The 22,121-nt window shown below is 41.7% G+C and overlaps 1 protein-coding gene across 18 annotated transcripts in view; it reads left to right on the forward strand.

The window, feature by feature from the left end:
- COL13A1 (collagen type XIII alpha 1 chain) overlaps window positions 1-22,121 on the forward strand; it is a 166,711-nt gene that overhangs the window by 143,667 nt on the left and 923 nt on the right. For 14 of the 18 annotated variants that reach the window (XM_045025545.1, XM_045025549.1, XM_045025553.1 and 11 more), the window contains 7 exons: window positions 56-136; window positions 3,407-3,442; window positions 6,183-6,236; window positions 6,791-6,844; window positions 7,542-7,577; window positions 12,172-12,258; window positions 20,118-20,156. In XM_045025545.1, the coding sequence (XP_044881480.1) occupies window positions 56-136; window positions 3,407-3,442; window positions 6,183-6,236; window positions 6,791-6,844; window positions 7,542-7,577; window positions 12,172-12,258; window positions 20,118-20,156 (387 nt within the window). The remainder of the gene's footprint in view (window positions 1-55; window positions 137-3,406; window positions 3,443-6,182; window positions 6,237-6,790; window positions 6,845-7,541; window positions 7,578-12,171; window positions 12,259-20,117; window positions 20,157-22,121) is intronic. The other 4 variants (XM_045025550.1, XM_045025562.1, XM_045025563.1 and 1 more) reach the window with 2 other exon arrangements.

A 22,121-nucleotide genomic window follows, 5' to 3' on the forward strand; every position in this document is an offset into this window, starting at 1 on the left:
TTGTTTTAGAAGTGGTGCCATGATGGGTTTATTTTCTGATCCATTCTTCCTTCAGGGGGAAGCAGGGATTGATGGAATGAAAGGAGAGAAGGGTGTCCAGGGTGAGAAAGGAGACCGAGGTCCACTGGGATTGCCCGTAAGTCTCCAGGAAGCAAGGAGAACTTGGGAAGCCATACATAGTCCATTCTTAAAAAGATCCCAAAATAAGAGAGACAGATAAAGATTTGATTATCTAAAATTAGAATTAGGGACAAAAAGCTGGCCTATGAGCAGCAGTGCCTATTGGGTTTTAGTGATGGACAAGCCTCAACTGTTTTGGACAGTTGGTTGGGATCAGCATCTGAAACTGGAAAAGCTTATCCCTCGGATCTGTAAAATTGGACTAGGAATCTCATTAGAACAGGTTCCCTCAAGTTCCTTCTGCTTTCCTGGCTGAAAATACTGTATGAACAGCTTTTCTTCTGGTCTTTTGGCACTTCTGGTTTTGGTCCTGTCCTTGAAATGCTGAGATGTGCAAAAATGAAGAGAAAACAGTTTGCTGAGCTGTTTTTAAACGAAGAAAGGTTTTGTTCAAGCTTTGGGGTCTTTTTAATTTATCCAATCCAGTTAACTTATCCCTGTTGTTTTTGCAATAAAACTTGTTGCCTTCCCAGAAGCAGTAAATATCCAATTAAGTTTCATTCTTTTCTTGTATATGTAGTAAGGATATTCTATTTCAACATATTCATGTTTAAACCAGTGTTACTGTGCTGCTCAGTTACATGTTATCAAGGAAGCACTAATGCATTTCAGTAGAGTTAAGAATCAGAGTGTGGTCGCTTTATATCAAAACCAAAGGACTTTGTAAAGAAAAGGCACAAAGTTTTACCTGTTCAGAAAAAAGCACTGAAGTGAAAGCACCAAAGTACACCTTTGCTGAACCTCACACTGCCTAGAAACATTCACTGCAAAGAGCTTGTTGTGTGCACCTGTGTGATTTGTTGTTATTGGCCTTTGTGTTATCACCCAGCTCCCTTGTCCAGATAGTTTTGGCTGAAAATTGCATGTCTTTGTTTATAACAATAGTGCCAAGATGTTTAAAGCAGTGATGTGCTAAATGACTTAAAAAATGAGGATATGACATCTGAAACTTGGTTGGGAAGCATGTTGCACAGATGGACTGGCTCACACATTTCCTTGTCGGGTCCCCCATCTACAGTTCCTTATAATGCAATGCAAGTGGCAATAAATCAAGAAACAAACTTGCTCTCAGGGGAGTTATAAGAAAGGCGGAAAGCAGAAACCCTCCCAATTTCACATTCACCCTCAAAAATATAACTGGGTAGTAAATGAACCACAAAGAATGTAATTATTGAGCTAAGCAGTCATTGACAGTTAGCAAAATGTTTATTGAGATGTAGATGGATTTTATTTGCCATATTCAGAGGAAATAAGCTACTTACTCAGGACATATAAATACTCTCTTGTTAAGATATAAAGGGCCTGATCCTGCTAGTTTTCAGAATGTAGACCCCTAAATGTGGTTGAAATAATTAAGCATCTAATTAGCATTTATTGTGACAGATAGACTGTAGATAATGTGTTAGAAATCAATTGTTAAAGCAGCACAGTCCCACTGAGCTCAACTAAGGGCAATAAATTGGACCAGAATTTGGCCCACCGACTTTAAACATTTAGACCCAGACCCACAAAGGGATCCAGAGAGATAGTGAGTGAGAATGCCTTGTGGTTAGGGCAGCCACCAGGGAAATGGGACACTGAGGGCCCAGTCCCCTTGTTCCAATGATCCTTTAATTATTTATTCACAGAGGAACAGGTTCAACAGGAGAGACTGCAGGAGTCCCACATCAGAGTATCCCTTAGTTCAGTAATTAGCACACTGTCGTGACAGGTGGGAGACCACTGGTCAAATCCTTTCTCCCACTCAGGCAGAAAGGGCAATTGAACCTGGATCTCCCACAACCCAGGTCAGAGCACTGACCTCTGGCTAAATATTGTAAGGTCACCACCACTAATAATAATAATAATTTTGAATGGGACCCAATCTGGTAGGCAGCCTCTGAGCGTACCCACTGGATCGGGCCCCATGGGTGAGATTGGCTCCTCTGCTTGTCTTCCCCTGCTTTGTGGATTGCACAGGGGCTTAGGTGGGACACAGGCATTCAGCCACCTAGACTGAGACAGCAGTGCACATACCCAGAGACAAAAACGTAGGGGCCAAGTGAGTTTAGGTGGCAGCTGAGCAAAAGTTTTGCAGACCACAGTGGAGCCTAAAAATGGGTCTAAGGCATGTAAGTACCTTTATGGAATTGGCCTTACATATTTAATACACAGCTACTCTAGAAGGTATTACAAATTAAAGCATTCACACTGCAATCAGGTGAATGAGATCAAAATTGAGAAATATTGTGTCAACACTCTATCATGTACATGTCCTACACTATTGATTACAAGATATCATGTGTGTGTGCAAGAATTCTCCTTGATCATTAACTCGCTGTTCCTGTTTGATAATTTAATGATCACCTAATATTAAACATATGATGTCAGAATAATACCAACGACGACACAGTGATCCTATAAACCCATCTGTCTACCAATGTAGGCATTTAAACCACCCTCACCACCATTGTATCTGAATACCTAAGTACTAAACTCAGGTGTATACTTCAGTGTAAGATTCAAGCAGATAGAGAAAGCTATAATTCAAATTAAGGCTCAGCAGTGACCCTTCCAAAGTTGAAGCTAAAGCAAGATTCCCAATATAAATCTGATTTTCAGCCACTCCCAACAGCTAGCTTTACCCCCTTATCTGACTGCTAGACCATGCAGCCCTCTCTATGTGAGGCATGGGCAGTTTTGAAAATGGAATGTACATCCCCACTGATACACACTTCTAGCTGGGAACTCCCTGAGCAGTGGATGGTTCTCCAGAACCTATCGATATCTGGGTGGGTTCCGGACACCTCAATTCCACTCTAGTACCAGTGCTGTATTTCATTTCACCAATAATTCAATGCTGCACTGGACAGCCTGACACTGTCATTACAAGGGTCCGCAGCTCCACTGTCACAGTGCCCTCCTCCTTGCCTAGAACAGCACAGAGCAGCTTCTCCCTAGGGTGATCACTGAGCGGTACTTTGGTACAGAGTAAGAGGGAATGTTGCAGTTTCAAAGGTATCTTAAAGGCACTAGCCAGTATTACATGCATTCAGTGTCTCTATGTTTTCACTGGTTTCCTTGTAAGTACTATCACCTGTCCTTGAGTTCTTATTTTTTGTTTATTGCGAGCATATGTTTGTCTCAAGTCACTGCTTCACTCACCTCTTCCCTCCCCCTTTCCTTTTTCTCCCCTCACCTCCCACTCCTTCCTGCCTTTTTTGTTAACCCTTTCCCATCTGTTCAGGGTGCTTCAGGTTTAGACGGCAGGCCTGGACCACCGGTGAGTTTCATTTCTCCATTACCCTACATTCCTCTTCCCTGGTACTGTGATGTGTCTTGTCCATCGCACTATGCCCTCGTTTACATTATGAGTCGCTTTCTTTTCCCTGAAGATGGATAGGATGTCAAAATGCTAAATTTAGATATTGTTACTGAGAGGTGAAAGATCGCCTTCTTGTCACTCTCAATAATGTACTTCACATCCTTTTAACCTTTTTTTTTTTTACTTTATTTATTATTATTACCAGGATTATATTAAATGAAGCCTCTGCATGAACCCATTATGCCATGTACTTCTGTCCTCATATTGTGAACTGTCTCCGTCTTGTCTTTCCCCGTGGTAGCCTTGCTTACAGCATTGTGCAACAGCATCTCCTCAGACTTGTCTTAGACATAGTAACTCCTCATTGTGTACTGTTTTCACACATACCATTTAGGACTGCATTGCAATGGGTTGCATGCGCAGCTCTTATTATAACCTTAAATGCACCTCTCCAGTAGGAGGAGAGGCATGTGAGAAACCTTCTGAAAAACAGCACAAGCCACCCTTTAGTGAGCACCAACACACCACACAATTTCCTGAGCTTCAGCAGCTTCATAAATGCTTTTACCAAGTCTCAAAATCATTGGTGGAAGTTTTAACTTTAATTTTATTCATCTGGGAGGCAGCGATGTCTAGTGGCTGAGCAGGAGGCTGAGAACCAAGACTGCTAGGTTCTATCCCTCATTCTGTCATTAAATCGCTGTGAGACCTGGGGCAAGTCAGATAACCGCTCTGTGTCTAAGTTTTCCTAAGTTGTAAAATGAGAACAAAAATAATGATGCTAACCCAATTTTATAAAACACTTTTGATCCTTAGATGAAAATTACTATGTAAAGGCAAAGTATTATTATTTCTTCAGAGGATGCTATATAGCCTCCAAATACAGTCAGATTTCACTTTTTCAGAGGTACTTTGATTTCCCCTATTTCAGTGGAACAGGAATTAATTTCATTGCCCCATAACTCCCCTGAAACAGAAAATGAATGACAACTTCTAATTTGCATATTAAGAAGTTGTATATTTATTTTTACAAATTTTCTAGATATTCCCTATGGATCTTTAGGGACTCTAAGCCTTAAACTATCTTAAAATGGAGAAAATGTATAGGTAGTTAAAATTCCCATGGTGCACTTATGGTTCCCTGCATGAGTCCAGGGAATGATTTTTTTTCCTCGTTTACACTGAAGTGGCATGTGTGTGTCATGATGAATTACTTCTCCAGCCAGTTCCTGCAAATTCTTACAGGTACAAATAGTCCTCCTTACTCGCACGAGTCATCCTACAGAAGTCAGTGGGACTCCTTTTGTGAGTAAGGATTGCAGGATCCAGCCTCTCATGAGTAAACCTCCACTTCCTTTTCCTTCGATCAAAAGGCTAAGCTACTGTAAAAGGTCCAAAGGTCTCCCTTTTACATTCCTGACTGAGGGGTAATTTTCCTTTCTAGCAGTCCATGAAAGAATTACAAAATTGGAACTTGGATGGATAGCTAGTTTTTCACCAGTCCAACATAATATGATCTGATTTGGCATAGAGTTAAAAAGGTAAATGCATAAATATGTTCTGTTTAGGAAGGTGCTTTGAAATCTCCTAATCCTTTATTTAGATTTTAAAATGGCAGCCTGGAGAACATTAGATACTGTGGCACAGAACACTCATATGGCCTAAGGTTGCCAACCCTCCAGGACTGTCCTGGAGTCTCCAGGAATTAATCTTTAATTAAAGATTAAATCTTATGTCATGCGGTGAAACCTCCAGGAATATGTCCAACCAAAATTGGCAACCCTAGTTATGATATGTGGTATAGGAGTCCACAAGAGGCTGAATCCAGATTCAAATGAGTGTAAATCATAAGGATTTCCACAGAAAATCTAAATTAGTCGTCTTGTCTTTAAGAATAACAACACTTCTCATGGCCAAAAGGGCTATTGCCTCCTACTGTATTATTAATGCAAAAAGATAAGAATTGATTGGGTTGACTAATTAACTTACCAACATCCAAGCAAGCTTCAATGTGGCTGAAAATTTTCGTACGAAAAAGGGAGATTGATTCTGGGCCAAAGGCTGAGCACAGAGACTGGATTTTCCCTTTACCATGACCTAGAACTTGTTGGAGTGATCTAAATGGTGAAAGGGTGGACAGAGGATTTAGGATTGAATGGGTACTCTCTCATGTTTGCCTCTGTGTATGCGTGCATCTGCATTAGTCCATGCGGCATGGTGACCTTTCAAACTGCATGATGATCTGCCTACCAAAAAATAATGCAAATTCTATTTCATTTTTGCTCAACTGAACTCATTTGGAAAAAAGCTTAAAATGTCTACATCGCCTTTCTGCAGCTACAGGTTTCAGCTTTGCTGGGGATGCAAACTCATGGGTAAAACTACAGTCACCTAGCAAATAAAGGGGTGTCTGTCAATGTTATTTTTCAAGAAGGCCACACCCCAAATAAAAATAAGGCTTTGTAAAAATATACTGATCTTGTATGGCCATTTCTATGATCCTATAACTGCATGTGAGAGTTGTTAAGAGAACCTGTCCTCATCAACCCTGAAAGCTGTAGTAATTCAAATGACTCCTTACATAATTGAATCTCCTTCTCAGCTCTGCTTTTTCCTCAGGGACCATGCTGTTTCTCAGTTGTAAAGAAGCCTGAACATGAAGAAAATGATTTATGTGTTTTTGTCTCTAAAATTGCAGGGTACTCCAGGACCAATTGGAGCTCCAGGACCAGCAGGACCAAAAGGGGAAAGGGTAAGTTAGCTTTAACTCTCTCTCTCTCTCTCACACCCCCACACACACCTTCTTCAAAGTTTCATGGACGGTGCCAGCTGCTACTGTTTCTGAAGCACAGTAACTGCCACTCCTTCCAGAAGTTGGGACTTGGCTCTTTGTGACTTTTAAGAATTTTATATTTTGGCTTTTTTCTGTACGGCAACTAGAGGCCCTGAAATGGATGCCCTCTGCATTATTTTCAGAAGTATTCATTTATCCATCTGTGCCCAGCCCATTAATGGATATGTCTATACTTCAAGCTGGAAGTATGAATTACAACATGGGGAGACATACCCATGCTAGCTCTGATCGAGCCAGCCACTAAAAGTAGAGTGTGGCCGTGGTGGCACAAGTGGCAGGAGGGGCTAGCCACCCCAAGCATTTACCCTTCAAGGTGCTATATACATACATGCTAGGACCTCCTTCTGCTCGTACCACTGCAGCTACACTCTTGTGAGTTGAACCTCCAGATCGAAGTGTATTTGTACCCCATACTGTATACAAAAAAATCTTCTCTTTTGTCTCTATTTTAGGGCAGTAAAGGTGACCCTGGAAATGCGGGACCAATGGGGCTAGCTGGGCTTCCTGTAAGTATTGGGGTCTCTAAATTGTCTGCCATCCATGAAGCTTTCACCTTCCAACAGCAGCATACTCTGCTGTAATGGGAGAGAATGTTCCCTCACTGACATATTAATGCCAAAGTGAAGTTGAGGAATTTGTACAAATAACAGTAAATTGAAACCCTGGTTTTAATTTTCAAAGTAAGAGACTTTTCTCCCAGTCCCAGCGCCCTCAGTGATATTATTTAAATAATTCAAATATTTTAAAACAAATAATAGAAAAAGAATTATTCTAGCCAGCAGAACAATATAGAGAATCAAATATGTAACAGTGTAGATCTTGAAATTACTAGGTAAAGTAAGCCATGCTTGTGCTATTATTGAACATATCCATTCCAAGTGTTTACTTTTCTGAACTGAACACCAGCCTTCCAAAGGCTAACAAGACAGAATTGGGGCCCCGTTTTGGAACCCTAGTCACGCAAGTAGCCCTTCTATGGGACTAGTCACATGATCAGGGTTTATTCATGTGCTTAGCGGGTGTAGGATTGGAGCTGTAGCTTTAGATGATCACAAACTATCTTCGTTTTAAAATAGAAATGAAGAGGTTAGTTTATTTGCTGAGTTTTTGTCTGAAGAATTATTTTGACTGAGTAAACAAAGGGACCAGTTTGGCTGACATAAAATCCTTTTTTTTTTCCCCCCTCTTACTGATCTATTTTAGGGTTTACAAGGCCCATCTGGTGACAAAGGAAACCGGGTAAGTCAGGAACCAAACTTCCTGCATTTGGTTACTAATGTCTTTATGTAGTGGTGGAATGGTTAAGTTCTGAATTACCTGGAAAAAACCAGATGAATGCCTACGTGTTAAACCCTTATAAAGCAATTATGATGTGTAATTTACAGTGTTTACATCATTCAAACACTAAAGCATACTGCTGTATTTTCAGAAGCGCTCAGTGGTGGCCTCTCTCTGTTCTCACTGAATGAGGCCAATGCAGAGTGCCTTTGAAAATCCTACCTTAGCATGCTTAGTGAGATGTGCAGGGATGTAAACCAGACAATTCCCACCAGTGGTAATAACGGCGGTATAGCTAAATCTTGTCACATGGTACTCAAATTCCCCTTGATGCTGAAAAAGAATGTCAGCCACTTTATTGCAGCAAAATGTTTTCCAAAATTTCCAGAATTACTTCATTTTTTCAACCAAACATGGAAATCTGGAGAAGAAATTAAATATGACTATAATAAAGAACCGGATCATGCAGTCTTAGACTCCTTACTCAGGCTTTGACTTCAATTGGTATAAGAACTGCAGAGCCAGGTCCTAAGAAAAGCAATAGATTATATTAATCGCTGACAATCTTTTTTACATCATGTGCCTGTGTTACAAAGAAATAAACTATACCAAAGTGTACATATTTAAAAGATTTTTTATATTAGGATTATTAGTGATCTGAATCCTTTGATAACAACAATAAAGAGATACACAGTTGAGAATAGTTTATTCACTTTATAAACTCTTTATAAGGCTCTGATGCCATATGCAAGCATTTCAGAAATAGACTAAAGCTGTGATGGAATATGTGCCAAAGCAGTAATTGTATGAGATGAATATATTTGCTGATAACATTGGGCGAGTGCTGTCTCTCCTTCCTTATCATCTGGAGTGCTCCTCTGATTCTGTGTTGGACAGATTAACAATTTTGAAAAATGCACTGCCAGTCAGCATCTTAAACAAGGAGAGACTATTCCAAATTTCTTGACATTCATGGCAGCTCCAAGGTGCTGCTACCTTTTAATCATTCCACTTCTGGTTTTGCTCTTTAACCTTCTCTTTATTTTATTAAAGGTTTTTTTCCTGAATAAGACATAAGCTTAACAGGATCTTTATTTAGACTTTTTCAGTTGGCTTTAAATCTGGATAATGTATTTAGAGAATGGGACTTTTGTTGGCTGCAGTAGGAATCAGTTTGGGTTAACGTGGCTTCATTGTTCTCCCTCACATAAAAATAACTGACAAGTGAGAAGAACAGCAACTTCCATAGATGATGAGAGGGGAGTGTCACAGTCCCCTTGAAATAAATATTTGGCAGAAATGCAACAAATTTTTTAAACAAAAATGTTTGAGAAAACGGAGTTTGTAAATGGGCAAATACTGTAGCTTTTCAGGTCTGATCCAGCAAATATATATTTTATCACTAGCAATTTAACGAAGGGCTCCTCCTCAGCCCACAGTCCTTTTAACAAATTATTAAGTGGGCCACTTATTAGAGTTACTCTGGGGAATTAGGGTACATTTTATTTTAAAAAAATGTAAGCTTCCCGCAGCAAATGGCTTTGTCTGATGCCCCAGTCTAACTGACATTCTTACAAATACCTCACAAGCTCCATTCCGCAGAAATCTGGAGACTTCTGTGTGCTTAAATTCATTGTCAGGCTACCAAATGGGGTCTCTCATTAGCCAAACTGTTTAGTCACGAGGAGTTTGCTCTCCTTTCCCATAGCCCAGGGTTGAGCATGGGCGATGGTACTTTCATACCCATTTATGGGAGACACGCCACAGTAATGAAATGACATGCACTTCTTCAGGCACGAATGTTTTTTATTTTGATCCTCTGAGATAGACTCTCTCTGACAGGAGACCTGGAACAGAGGGTTTTAACAACTGAATTCAAACACTTGCCTTGTGTTTGATACATTTTCTTGCTGGAAAAGAAGCTGTTATTTAAAAATCTTTTTAATAGTAGGTACTAGTAACAGCCATGGGCTATTAATAAGATTTATGCCCGTACATTGTGATTAACACATTGAAAAATAGGTTCTGAAGCGCCCACCCCATTCCCTGCAGTAATTTGGCAAAAATCCCCTTTACAGGCCTTCCAGTTGCAAAAGACAGAACCCTGCCTTTTTATGCTGTGGATCTTTTCTGTGGAGCAGAGCCCTTTGTTCTTATGTCACTGTAGGATGTATAATAATAGCCTTCAAGTCCAGTGCGGTCATGAAAATAGTGTGCTGTGTAACAACTGAAATGTTACTGGAACATGACAGCCTTGTGGAATACCCAACTGAAAAAGTATAAATGCTGAACGTGTGCATTAAAGCTAAACTCTTCACATTTTTTTTATAATATCTATTTTTTTCCTTCTCCTGTCTGTGTTCGTATGTATTCCTTGCTTCTACAGGTCCACCTTTGTCCCCTTTATCCCTTCCTCCTCTTCTGCCTTTTTTCCTGGGTCCTTCCTCCTCCCTCCACTACAACCCATTCCACGTTTTCTCCTGGATTATCCTCTCTCTGTTCCAGTGTTTGATCCTGGGTGATTTCTCCTAGTTACCTCTCCTATCCCATCCATTTCTTTTGTCAGCTTGTAATTTATTTTGTCTAAAACCTTTTACTTTTTTTTTTTAAATCTATACCTGTGCTGCCTGATTTTATTCCCCCTTCAGCCATCCCACTTCCATTGTATCCTCAGCAGCTTTGAAAAGTTCTGCTCTTTTTAAAATATAATTAATATGAAGATATTTTGTATATATATTTTCTTGTAAAGATCGAGGGCCTATCCTGATGTTGACCTGCACTTAGAATTTCTATTTAATTCAGTATGAGCTGAGGGTGAAATTTACCCTGTGCAGAGGGCCAGTGGGAGACCTGTTCACTATTTAAGATCCTCTTCTGCCCTGTTTTTACATAGGCTTTATGCTGGCCCTCTGCACAGGGATGAATTTCATTCTGTGGGTGTGATTCTTTTCTCACGGACCCCAATGTAAATCAGGAGTGACTTCACTGAAGTCAGTGGAGTGACACTGACTTAAACCAATTTTATACCAGAGAAAACTCAGACCCTCTCTGCACAAAACAGCAGCAATATCAGGCTAATTCATTTGCTAAAATTAAAGCTGTGACCGATACAGACCTACCTTTGTTAATTAAGAAAGAGAGAGATTTTTTTTTAAAGTACAGCATTTAACAAAGCAGTGGAAAATGCTTACGTAAAACATACGGTATTTTAAAAATCATTTAAGAGAATGCATTTAAAATTACTTATTATAAACCAGAAATACTTTTGAGGGAAGGACAAGGAGAAGTATAAAGGAAAACAGGTGTAAAACTAATTAATTGGTAATCAGGTCCAAGGATGTGACAAAACAGGAGAGCCAGACTTGGAATCAAGTGGCCAGTATCTCATTCCTTGGCTCAGTGGAGCTCATGAGAGTCTAAGAAGTGACACACTTGGGCTCCTGAGCCAGGCTTAGGACCACTCAGTGTCCAAACATCTCCTAGCCCAGGGCTGGCCAACCTGAGCCTGAGAAGGAGCCAGAATTTACCAATGTACATTCCCAAAGAGCCACAGTAATACATCAGCAGCGCCCCCATCAGCTCCCTCCCCCCTCCTCCGCTGCTCCCAGTGACCGGCAGCCTTGCCAATCAGCGCCTCTCTCTCCCCACACCTCTTGATCAGCTGTTTCCTGGTGTGCAGGAGCCTGGAGGGGGGGAGGAGCGAGGGCACGGCAGGCTCGGGGGAGCAGGGGCGGCTCCAGGCCCCAGCATGCCAAGTGCGTGCTTGGGGCGGCATGCCGTGGGGGGGACGCTGTGCCAGTCGCCGGGAGGGCGGCAGGCGGCTCCGGTGGACCTCCTGCAGGCGTCCCTGCGGAGGGTCTGCTGGTCCTGCGGCTTCGGTGGAGCATCCACAGGCACGTCTGCGGGAGCTCCACCGGAGCCGCAGGACCGGCGACCGGCAGAGCACTCCCCGCGGCGTGCCGCCATGCTTGGGGCAGCGAAATGGCTAGAGCCGCCCCTGCGGGGGAGGGGGCGGGAAGGGGTGGAGTGGAGGCAAGGCCTGTGGCAGAGCCAGGGGTTGAGCAGTGAGCTCCCCCCCGGCACATTAGAAAGTTGGTGCCTGTAGCTCCAGTCCCGGAGTCGGTGTCTATACAAGGAGCCGCATATTAACTTCTGAAGAGCCTCATGTGGCTCCAGAGTCACAGGTTGGCCACCCCTGTCCTAGCCAGTCTGCGGAGTGGTATTAGGTGTCACTCTCCTGGCTGGAGGAGTCCCCAGTGCAATCCCATCTACAAAGTTCAGGGGACTGACAGTTCATTTAATGCAACCGTGGGGTCAGAATCCTTATCAGACAATTGCTGAAGTGCAATACATGTAAATAAAAAATATCAATAAATCCACAAAAGGCTTTCCTATCAGAGCAACTTAACTGAAGGAATCTCCTTTTTTACAATATTTTTCTAGACATTTGTTTTATTTATTCTTTTTTTTTTAAACTATCTCTGACATTTATTTGAAATGGATGATCCTAAAGCTTTTGTGTATTTTTTTTCTTGGACTAAACTATTATTTACAGGGGGAGAGGGGCAAGAAAGGCTCTAGAGGGCCTAAAGGGGATAAGGGAGACCAAGGAGCGCCTGGATTAGATGCACCCTGTCCATTGGTATGTTCTGTTTTATGAAATGTTTTATTTTAAGATTTGCCAATGAGGAAGAAAGAAGGAAAACTTAAAGTAACTGCTGGACATAAAGAGCACCTGCTATAACGAAAGTCACATTGCTTAAATAAGGTCCTGCGCTGCTCCAACTGGAGTCTATGGCACAGCTGTTTTCTTCAGTGTGAGGCAGGAACAGTCCCTTAAAGAGCAATTGGGCTATGGAGTAACTTGGGCTTTGGCCCTTTCCTTTCAGGAGCTCCAAAAGGAATGGGTGAAATGGCAGGAGGCTGAGAGCAAAGGGGTTTTACTATGAAAGGAGAACCCTGGAACTCCCACTTGCGGGTTGCTGTTCTTTGGCAATGTTTAATATCATCACCCTTAAGCAGCGATGAAATCGAAAATGCCTTCTTTTTTGCCTCTGAGCAGTGTCCATCTGATGTGTTTGTAAGGGAGTCACTCCTTGTTAATGACACAGGGCACCCAGGTTAGGATACCCAGAGGGAAAACAAATTGGTGCAAAATCTGATGGGAGGTACAAAAAATGATCAAGATGGCCATGTCACTCAACGTGACATTATCTCACTTCATTGGAAGCCTCTTTACATTTAAAAAGTAGCAAGAATTATCCAAATTATTTTCTAAAACACGAATGGGAAAACAATAATATATGGCAGCAAGGATTATTTTATATATATATCAATCATACCCTCGCTATTAAGGAAGTTCTGTGTGTCTAAAATGTTATCACTGACCTTTTTAGTCCCCTCCCCCCAGTATATTATTTCCTCAAGCTGAAGAGTCACTTGCGTACCACAATAATAAGTGCAGTGTACGTGCCCAGACAGATCCTGCGCAGAAGTTATTCTCTTTTGTTTCAAAGTGGGGACAGCAACTGAAGATGATTTCTAAAAACAGAGATCCTCTTCCCACTCCCCCAACCAATAAAGTCCTCCCAGATTTAACAAAATCAGAAAAGCATCTTCAGACTCACACAGAATACAGAACCAGCAAGGCAACCTTTCCTACTGGTTATGTACTAGAGATTCAAACACTGATTATTTATGTACTGGGTATGTAGCTTGAGTGCCCTTTGATTATACCAGTGCGGGACTGGGCCTCTCCTCCCATGACATGGAGGGGATGGCATTGACTGGAATAATTATAGTGGTTGATTTCATGAACAGGGACTCCGAGGTTTTAAAGGCGAGAAGGGTGAGCCGGGGTTACCTGGGCTGGACGGGCTGGATGCCCCTTGCCCATTGGTATGGTGTTACCTTCCCTTTCCTGCATGCTTCTGTTTGCTTTTCATTCTTGATTGTTATTTTATGATACCTTCAAATAGTGGCATGAACTGCAAACCTACAGCAATGGTGTCATCCTTACCAATCTCCATCCTACCTCCCCTCACCCGGCTTGCTTCACAATATGACCCATAACACCCTTTGCAGTGAGTCACGGTTGCTACAGCCATCCCTTTGTAGTGCGGGGAGAAATGAAGCAGTAGTCAGGATGTTCTACCACATTAGAGTATTAACAGAGTATTGTTCATAACTGCTTCATTTCTTCCTGTAAGATTTCCTTCAGAACCCCTGCTGGACCAATGCTTCGAAAGCTGACCCTCCAACACCTCAACTCTCTATTTGATCATTTGAAATGCTTAAATCCTCCATTAACTCCGCTGGCCAAGTGTGAATACTTGAAAGTAAAGTCTGACTCTTCTCCACACCACCTATGCACCGCCCACATTTCAAAACAACCTATCAGAATGCAGACATAACTCTCAAACAATCCCTGAGAAACATACCAGTACAGTATTTCAAGTCATCAAGTTTCCAGTAACTAATTTCTAATTATAAGAGTGTCCTGAAAAGACTGAAGCACTCCACTCTTATGCCATGACTTAACAAAAGACCTCACCTAAGTCATCTTTCAATTGCTCATGAGCAACATAAATGTCTGGGGGGAAATTATGGATTTTGCAGTGCATTCAGAATGTAAACAAATTTGGGCTCTAATGGAAGAATCTTTCAGAACTGAGGGACCTTCATGGAGAATCCCATGCCAGCAGCTCCTTCTCTCTTGTGATAAGGGAGTGCCAGCTCAAACTCCTCTTCTGGCCTCAGCTCTGGCAGCAGGCCCAACATTTCTCCCTTCTGTTGTTCTTTAGTGTTTCAGAGAAGGTTACTCTTGACTTGAAGGCTGCCTAGTACATTTCCTGACATCCATCTTACTTGACTCTTAAAGAGATATTATCACTTTAATGCCCCTTCCTAAATACTGCATCTAACCCAAATATGACAAAGCTGCTCTTGCCATCACACTAAAAAGCTTCAGTTTATTCATTTACTCAAAAAAAAAACTCAGCTCAAATGCAGTATCTGTTCCTTACGGTATGTCTGGGAGCATGGGTGAGGCTTATGATAGTGTAATGCCAACAGACCCTGGTTGTCAGCAGGCGAGATTGAACTGGGGACCTTTGGAGCTTAGTGTAGGAGCTTCTACTGCATGAGCTAAAAGCCAATTGCCTGTTAAACAGACTCATTAATTTCTCTCTAAGTGGCACTAGATAGGACAGAACACCACACCCAGGAGGTGTGTGAGTTACAATAGCACCAACTGAGCCAGTGTATTGAAAATAGCAGTGTGGACACACAGGTAGCAGCTCAGGCTAGCCACCTAAGTCCAAGCTACTGCCTGTGCCACAATGTCCACACTGCTATTTTTATCCTGCTAGTTCAAGCAGAGCTACTGAGAGTCTGTGAGGTCTAAGGATTTAAGGATTAAATCCTTGATCCTCCTAGTTTCCAATTCTAATTTGACCAGTCCGGGAACAGCTGTGACAGCATGGGTGGTACAAGCCCACCTGGGAGCCAGGGTATGGATTTGAGCAGCTAGCCTGTGTTGCCTTGGCTTTACTGCTGTTATTCAAGCTATCTAGACCAAAGCTAGCACAGCTACATATGCTTCAGTCACACCTTTAGTTCCAGGGTAGAAATACCCTTAGAATGTTAGCACCAAGTCCTACTCAGTGTTACATATGCACAACCACATTTGCAAAAGGTATGAACACAACCAGCTCATTTGACCTTCTTGGACCATAGACAAACCAATGGAAAATTATGTTTAAAAAAAAAGGGGGGGGGGACTTTACTGAGAAACAGTTGCTGCATCTGAACTGAGTTTTTCCTGAGTAGATAAATACAGTGGTTGCCATTAAAATCTTTACAATTTTGCCTTTGCAAGTTGCTAACATTACTGTTACTCCAAGTGTTCCCGTTCCCTGCAGTTTGCACTTCAATTTTCTTTGCAGAGTGAATAATTGAATACTTCTGTAATAATAGCCATCTTTAAAGGCCAAACTATAAAGATTTTAATGGAAACTCCTATTCTGTGAACACTGGGTAAATAAACAAATTCTGCCCTCATTCACACATGTGATCACAGAAGCTAAAAATGCAAAAGAACTGTTCAATCAACTAGTTCACCTCCTGCAACTGCAAGTCACTTCTATACTGAACATTCCTAAATTGCATAAAACACTCTGAGAGGATCTCTAGATAAAAGGATTCTTCCACTATGTGGGAAGACTAGTTTCTCTTCTCTGGCACTACTCCTTCCAACTGAAAATTGCACTGCAGGGCAGCAGCATAATGCATGTCTATCATGACTATTTTTGTTATGGGAGACACACCAGGAAATCTGGTGAAATGAAAATGCCAACAATATACAGTATTCTGGCATCCAAGCCTGTTTGAGACATTAAATAAGCATGTTTGTTGACCCAAAACTGTTAACACTTACCTCTGCCTGGCATTCTGCTGACACAACTTACTTCCATGCAGGATCTGCACAAATGTATGGAGTCTGTGAACTAATGCAAATCTGAAATATGGGACTCTAATGACTCATTACTAATAAGCATGTCCCACCTCCCTCCCTCTGCAAACTAGCCTGCAACAAACACTTCCTTGTGACCCTGTTCTTCCTTTGATCCCTAAACCATAACTCTCCAGCTTCCTGTTCCTTTACACACCTAACTTTCAATTTCCTCCTGCAATCCACTACACAATTCATTCCCCCCCGCACCAGCCTACCAATGGGAATGCACTTCTTCCCCAGTAAAGGATCCATAATCATTTATTTCCACAGTCCTGCAGCCTGGGGGAGGGAGCATTGCTGGGAGGCTACATTAAGAGAAAAAGACTTTCTGTCATCACCCAGTGATATTTGATCCATCAAAGTTGCTTATCCGTGTACTTCAGTTAACTAGTTTGTCTCTCATTATAACAATGTTCATTTTCTTCTCTTTGGTTTTCCTTTTCTTTTTTCAAAATGAGATGGTGAGCTGTGGAGATGTCTCCTACAATAGTTAAGAAGCTAAGAATAAACTAATTTGATTGAAGAAAATGGGTCCAATTCATCCTTTGTATAATTTCACTGACTGCAGTAGAGTTACATCAGGAGTGTATATGACCCAATAGCTCGAACTGTTAGAGCAGTTGTAGACATCTTCTATGAGGATTTGATTGAACTGTCTAACTATCAATGGCCTAACTTGTTAGGTTAGGCTGTTTACCTGTTTATTAGCCCAGTAATTTCTCCCCACCATCCTCTATTACCTGTTTCACAAGGCTGGTTAGTGCTGATCTGAGTAGAATTAATGATAACATTTCACAAAAATTCATCTACCCGTTACCAAGGCAAAGGTCACCCTGTTTGTTTACTTTTAATATCCACTTGTTTACAGGATACTATTTTTTTTCAAACTAGAAACACTAAACCTGTATAGGGATGTCTGATCCTGTGATCCTTTAGTGCAGGATCCTGCCAACTTCAAAAGGAATGCTGCATAAGAAAGGCTTGAAGGTTTGGGCCCTGTGAGAATACAGGCCTAATCCCATCCATTTTGTTGAGGCAAAATGCCTATTTGGCCAGCTATTCAGGATGCCACAAAGGGGTCGTAAAGCTGTCTTAAAGGGGCAGCTAAAGATTTCTTCATGGTAGAGGAATCCTTATCTGGTGTGGAGCCGACTCTACTACTCCACCTCCCAGACTCTCTCAGTGTAGGAACATGTTGGGGCAGGAGGAATGTGACTGGAGCGGTCTGCATTCCAGCAATCCCTACAAACATAATGGCTCCAAGTAAGCTATTTCCAGCCAGCACAATTAAGAGCACCCCTGAGGTTGCTCTAGGTTATCCCAGAGGTTGAATTGGCCCTGGCTGTACCCAGGATTAGGGGTAGGTAAGAAAGATAGATAGTGGAAAACGGCCCTTTTAAAGAAAAGTGCACCCATTTTCCTCAGTACAGGGCTCCAACTACCACCTGGTAGTAAGCATTTAAAATAATTAGGATTTTAATTAGGTTGAGCATGGCAGCAGCCATCTTGATGAAAAGTGACAGCAGAAGTAAGGGAGCCTGATGTCAAAGACCAAATACATTTTCAACCAGATTTATAGATGTTATAGTTAACATTAAAAACAAACTTTTGCATTTAGATATGAAATATTTTGCTTCCTTATTAAACAGTTAAGTTCCTATTGTGACAGTGAAATAAGCTTTCAAAGCAGGGTGAAATCGGTTTTATAATCCATTCTCCCAAATCAGTGTCCCATGCCACCACTATAGGAATTGAGCAAAATGGAGGCAGTAATGTCTTAATATATTCTCAGAGCCTCCATCTGGATGGCATTGATTCTGGACTTCACCCCAACTCTAAGGGATTAGCCAGATGCACCAGAAAAAACATTTTGCATCCATTTCAAACCAGCACTGAAAAGGCCTCAATCCCCACACTTCACTCCCCACAAAAAGCACAGCGCAAACACTTTAAAAATGGGCCTATTGGGCCAAGATTATCTGTACAGTAACTCCTCACTTAACGTTGTAGTTATGTTCCTGAAAAATGGGACTTTAAGTGAAACCATGTTAAGTGAATCCAATTTCCCCATAACCATTAATGTAAATGAGGGGGTTAGGTTCCAGGGAATTTTTTTTCACCAGACAAAAGACTATATTACACACACACACACACACGGTATAAGTTTTAAACAAACAATATAATACTGGTACACAGTGATGATGATTGTGAAGCTTGGTTGAGGTGGAGGAGTCAGAGGGTGGGATATTTCCCAGGGAATGCCTTACTGCTCAATGATGAACTAGCAATTGGCTGAACCCTCAATGGTTAACTCTCACACTCTACAAGGCAGCAGGAATGGAGGGAGAGGAGACAGTGACACACACTGTGTGTGAGAGAGAGATGCACATTTTCCCTTTAAGTATGCTGACCCTACTCTTAAGTACACTGCCTTGTTAATTAGATTAGCTTGCTGAGACCGCAGCTGCTGCCAGCAAGCTCCCTCCATCTTGAGCCCTGGTGTGTCCCACCTGCCCTATAGAAGATGGGGTAAGCGGGGTGCAGGAGCAGGGGGGAGGAGGACACCCTAACAGTCTCCCTCTTCCTCCGCTCCTCCCCCCCCCCACCCCCCCAGCAAACAGGAGTCTCAGGGAGCAGCTCCAAGGCAGAGGGCAGGAACAGTACATGGCAGTATGGGGAGGGACAGCTGAACTGCCAGCAATTGATAGCCTGCTGGGCGGCTGCCCACAGGGAACTTAGGGGAGCTGAGACGGGGGCTGCCGGTCCACCCTGGTTCCAAGCCCTCACCAGCTAGCTGCAACGGGCTGCTCTTCCTTCAAGCAGTGGACAAAGCAGGTGGCTGCCAAATGACATTAGAAGGGAGCATTGCACAACTTTAAACGAGCATGTTCCCTAATTGATCATCAATGAAACAATGTTAACCTGGACAACTTTAAGTGAGGAGTTACTGTATCTGTCCTGTTATTATGGTTAATAAAATTTATATTATGGTAGTGCCCAAACATCCCACCCTAGTATGCCCAAACACAGATAAAGAGGCAGTCCCCACTATGAACACCTTGCAATCTAGAACCTTCAAAATTGTTTAAAGTACCAACTCATATCCTGAACTGGTGTTCTAACAAATCTGCGACTGCCACACCTTTTCCTTTGTGCCCTATATGCTGTATAGAATTTGCCAGTGCCCCTATTTGTATTTCCTTTCTTGCTATTGAAGAATATCTACAAATAGAATAAAAGTGTCAAGCAGTGCAACACAGAGGTTTCTGATGTCTCAGCAGATTTGACACAAGGGATTTCTTGACATTTAGAAATAAGGACCATACAGCCAAGACATAAGAAAGCATAACTCCCAATGAATTTTGCTCAAGTGGACAAAGTGACCATTCCTCACTCAATGCTAAAGCCAGCCCAGATAAATTAAATGAAAATATTTTCTAGACATTCCTGCAAGTCCAGATGTTAGTGCAGTGTTTGGGATCCGCTTTGCTGTATGTTGTCAGGAACGGCACGTAACCTCCGAATTATGACATGGAGTCACGCATGACAACATAACCAGCCAGTTCGTATCTCCCACTGCCAACATCCTGATATGTTTTACTCCTGAATTGGAGCTTTTATGTTTCCCTCTTCAAGGAAAGCAGAGCCCAACACATTTTCTGAGCAGAACTAGAGCATAAATGCGTAACCCTGCAGCCTAATACCCATCAACAGGAAGCCTGTGTGTGTTCCCTGCACAACACAGACAAATTTCCCTCTCGAATCTCTGGTTTCGGCTTGAACCCTAACCAGGTCTTTCAGCGAGAAAAATGGGTCACCCAAAACAGAAAGGGGGAAATTATAGACATTAGGACATTCATCCCAGCCCAACTCAGACTTAAATTGTTTGTTGCAGCTATAGTAGTTATAGTAGTTAACCCTTTCCTTCCTTCCTTCCAGCTCTGTCTCCTGATCCTAAACTGTGTTTGTTTCCTTCTTTGTTGTAGGGGGAAGATGGCTTGCCAGTTCAGGGCTGCTGGAATAAGGTAAAATAATCTTGGAACTTCTATGACTGTGCTGAATTAAAGGTGTTGATGCATTTTGCAGATGCTTTTCTATGAGTCTTTCTAATGACAAAACAGATGTGTAAAGCATGCAGTGGATTTTCAGTGCCAGTGCTCATGACATGCAAGGACCAAAACTGTCCATTTGATTTATCCAATAATATACAAATAAAATAGATTAAAAATGGTGGAATTGTATTGGCAACCCTGGATATTCCAGGCTTAAAAAAAAATCTTATAGTTGCACCGAATCAAAACTCATTAGCTGTGTTATATTCCTACATATCATTATTAGTAAATCATACTTTTTATCCATAGATCTCAAAGTACTTTGCAAAGATGGGTAAGCGCTGTTATCCCCATTTGGGGGAAACTGACGCACAAAAAAAGCCAACATTTTCAAAGTGGAGTGCCTAATATTAAGCACCTGAATCCATTTTAGGCACCCAAATAAAGGTAATTGACCTGATTTTAAGAAGTTCTAAACACCTGCAGATCTAGTAGACTTCAACTGAGTTAATCTGGAGTTACTGGTGTAAATGAGATAAGAGTTTGAAAAAGAAATCTATTATATGTGGTTAGGTTGTTTTAAATTGTTATTACAGCCAATCCAGCATGCTAAGATAAAAATCAAGATAAATAAACTAAAGCTCCAAATTTCCTTCCAATAACCTTCTGCCTGGGTTATAATTAGCATACTTTATGTTTTACAACTGAGGAGGTTTTAAAAGCTCTGAAGGGAACAGTACAGCTGGGATTTTCACAGAGCCTAAAGGAGTCAGGCGTATAACTCCCATTGACTTTCAGTAGGAATTAGGTACTTAACTCCCTTAGTCCCCTTTGGAAATTCCAATCTAAAAATATAATGATAATTCAAGCCCTACTGCTGTGAGCAGCTCCAATTTTATTGTTTATAATATTGACTGGGAATTTCAGGTTTTAGTCCCAGATGTATAAGGTGTAACATGATTCAGTTGGAAGTTGAAGCTAGACAAATCCAGACTGGAAACAAGGCATACATTTTAAATGGTGAGAGTAATTAAACATTGGAACAATTTACCAGAGGGTGTGGTGGATTCTCCATCACTGAAACTTTTAAAATCGTGATTGGATGTTTTTTCTCAAAGATCTGTTCTAGGAATTATGTTGGGGAAGTTCTATTGCCTGTGCTATACAGGAGGTCAGACCAGATGATCACAATGTCCCTTCTAGCCTTGGAATCTCTGTTCAACTGAAATACTCTGTAGCCTTGGACAAGTCACATGGGACCTAATTTTCAAAACCTGCCTCTAGCTTTGGGTGCCCAACTTTAGACATCTCAGGCCTGATTTTTCAGAGCTGCTGAGCACCTGCAACTCTCATGCATTTCACTTAGAATTGTAGGTGTTCGGCCCCACTAAAATTAGGCCCTTTGTTTCTAAATTCAGACATCCAGAATTGAAGGACTCTAAACTAGAAGTCCTTTTTTGATCATTTAGGTTTTAACTTCAGTGTGCTCATGAAAAAAGGGGTGTATTATCTACTTTGAAGATCAATTTATTAACTGATTTGTAAAGTGCTTTGAGATCTTTGGATAAGGGTTGCTGTTTAAGTGAAAAATAGAATTACTATGCCAAATCCTGGCCTGAGTGTATCCAGGATGGAGAGCACTCAGACTCTGTGGTCTGTCTGAGCTTTGCAGTCATGACAGTTTGTGCTAATTCTGAAAGGACACACTACCTGAGGCAACTTAGAGCCCTTACAAGGCTGCCCAAAACCTACTCCATCCCAGGGATACTCCCCCCAACCAAGTCCTTGAGGAGGACATCAAAGGAGGCACTGAGATCATGCAATGCATCTGATGTCCAAGAGGAATAGGTATGACACACACATCCCCAAGCAGGCTGACAGCTATCCAAGAAGAAATTTATATCTTCGAAATGGAAATATCAGATGGAAATGTAGGGG

Source organism: Mauremys mutica, chromosome 7 (assembly GCF_020497125.1).
Source record: "Mauremys mutica isolate MM-2020 ecotype Southern chromosome 7, ASM2049712v1, whole genome shotgun sequence".
Classification (NCBI taxonomy): domain Eukaryota; kingdom Metazoa; phylum Chordata; order Testudines; family Geoemydidae; genus Mauremys; species Mauremys mutica.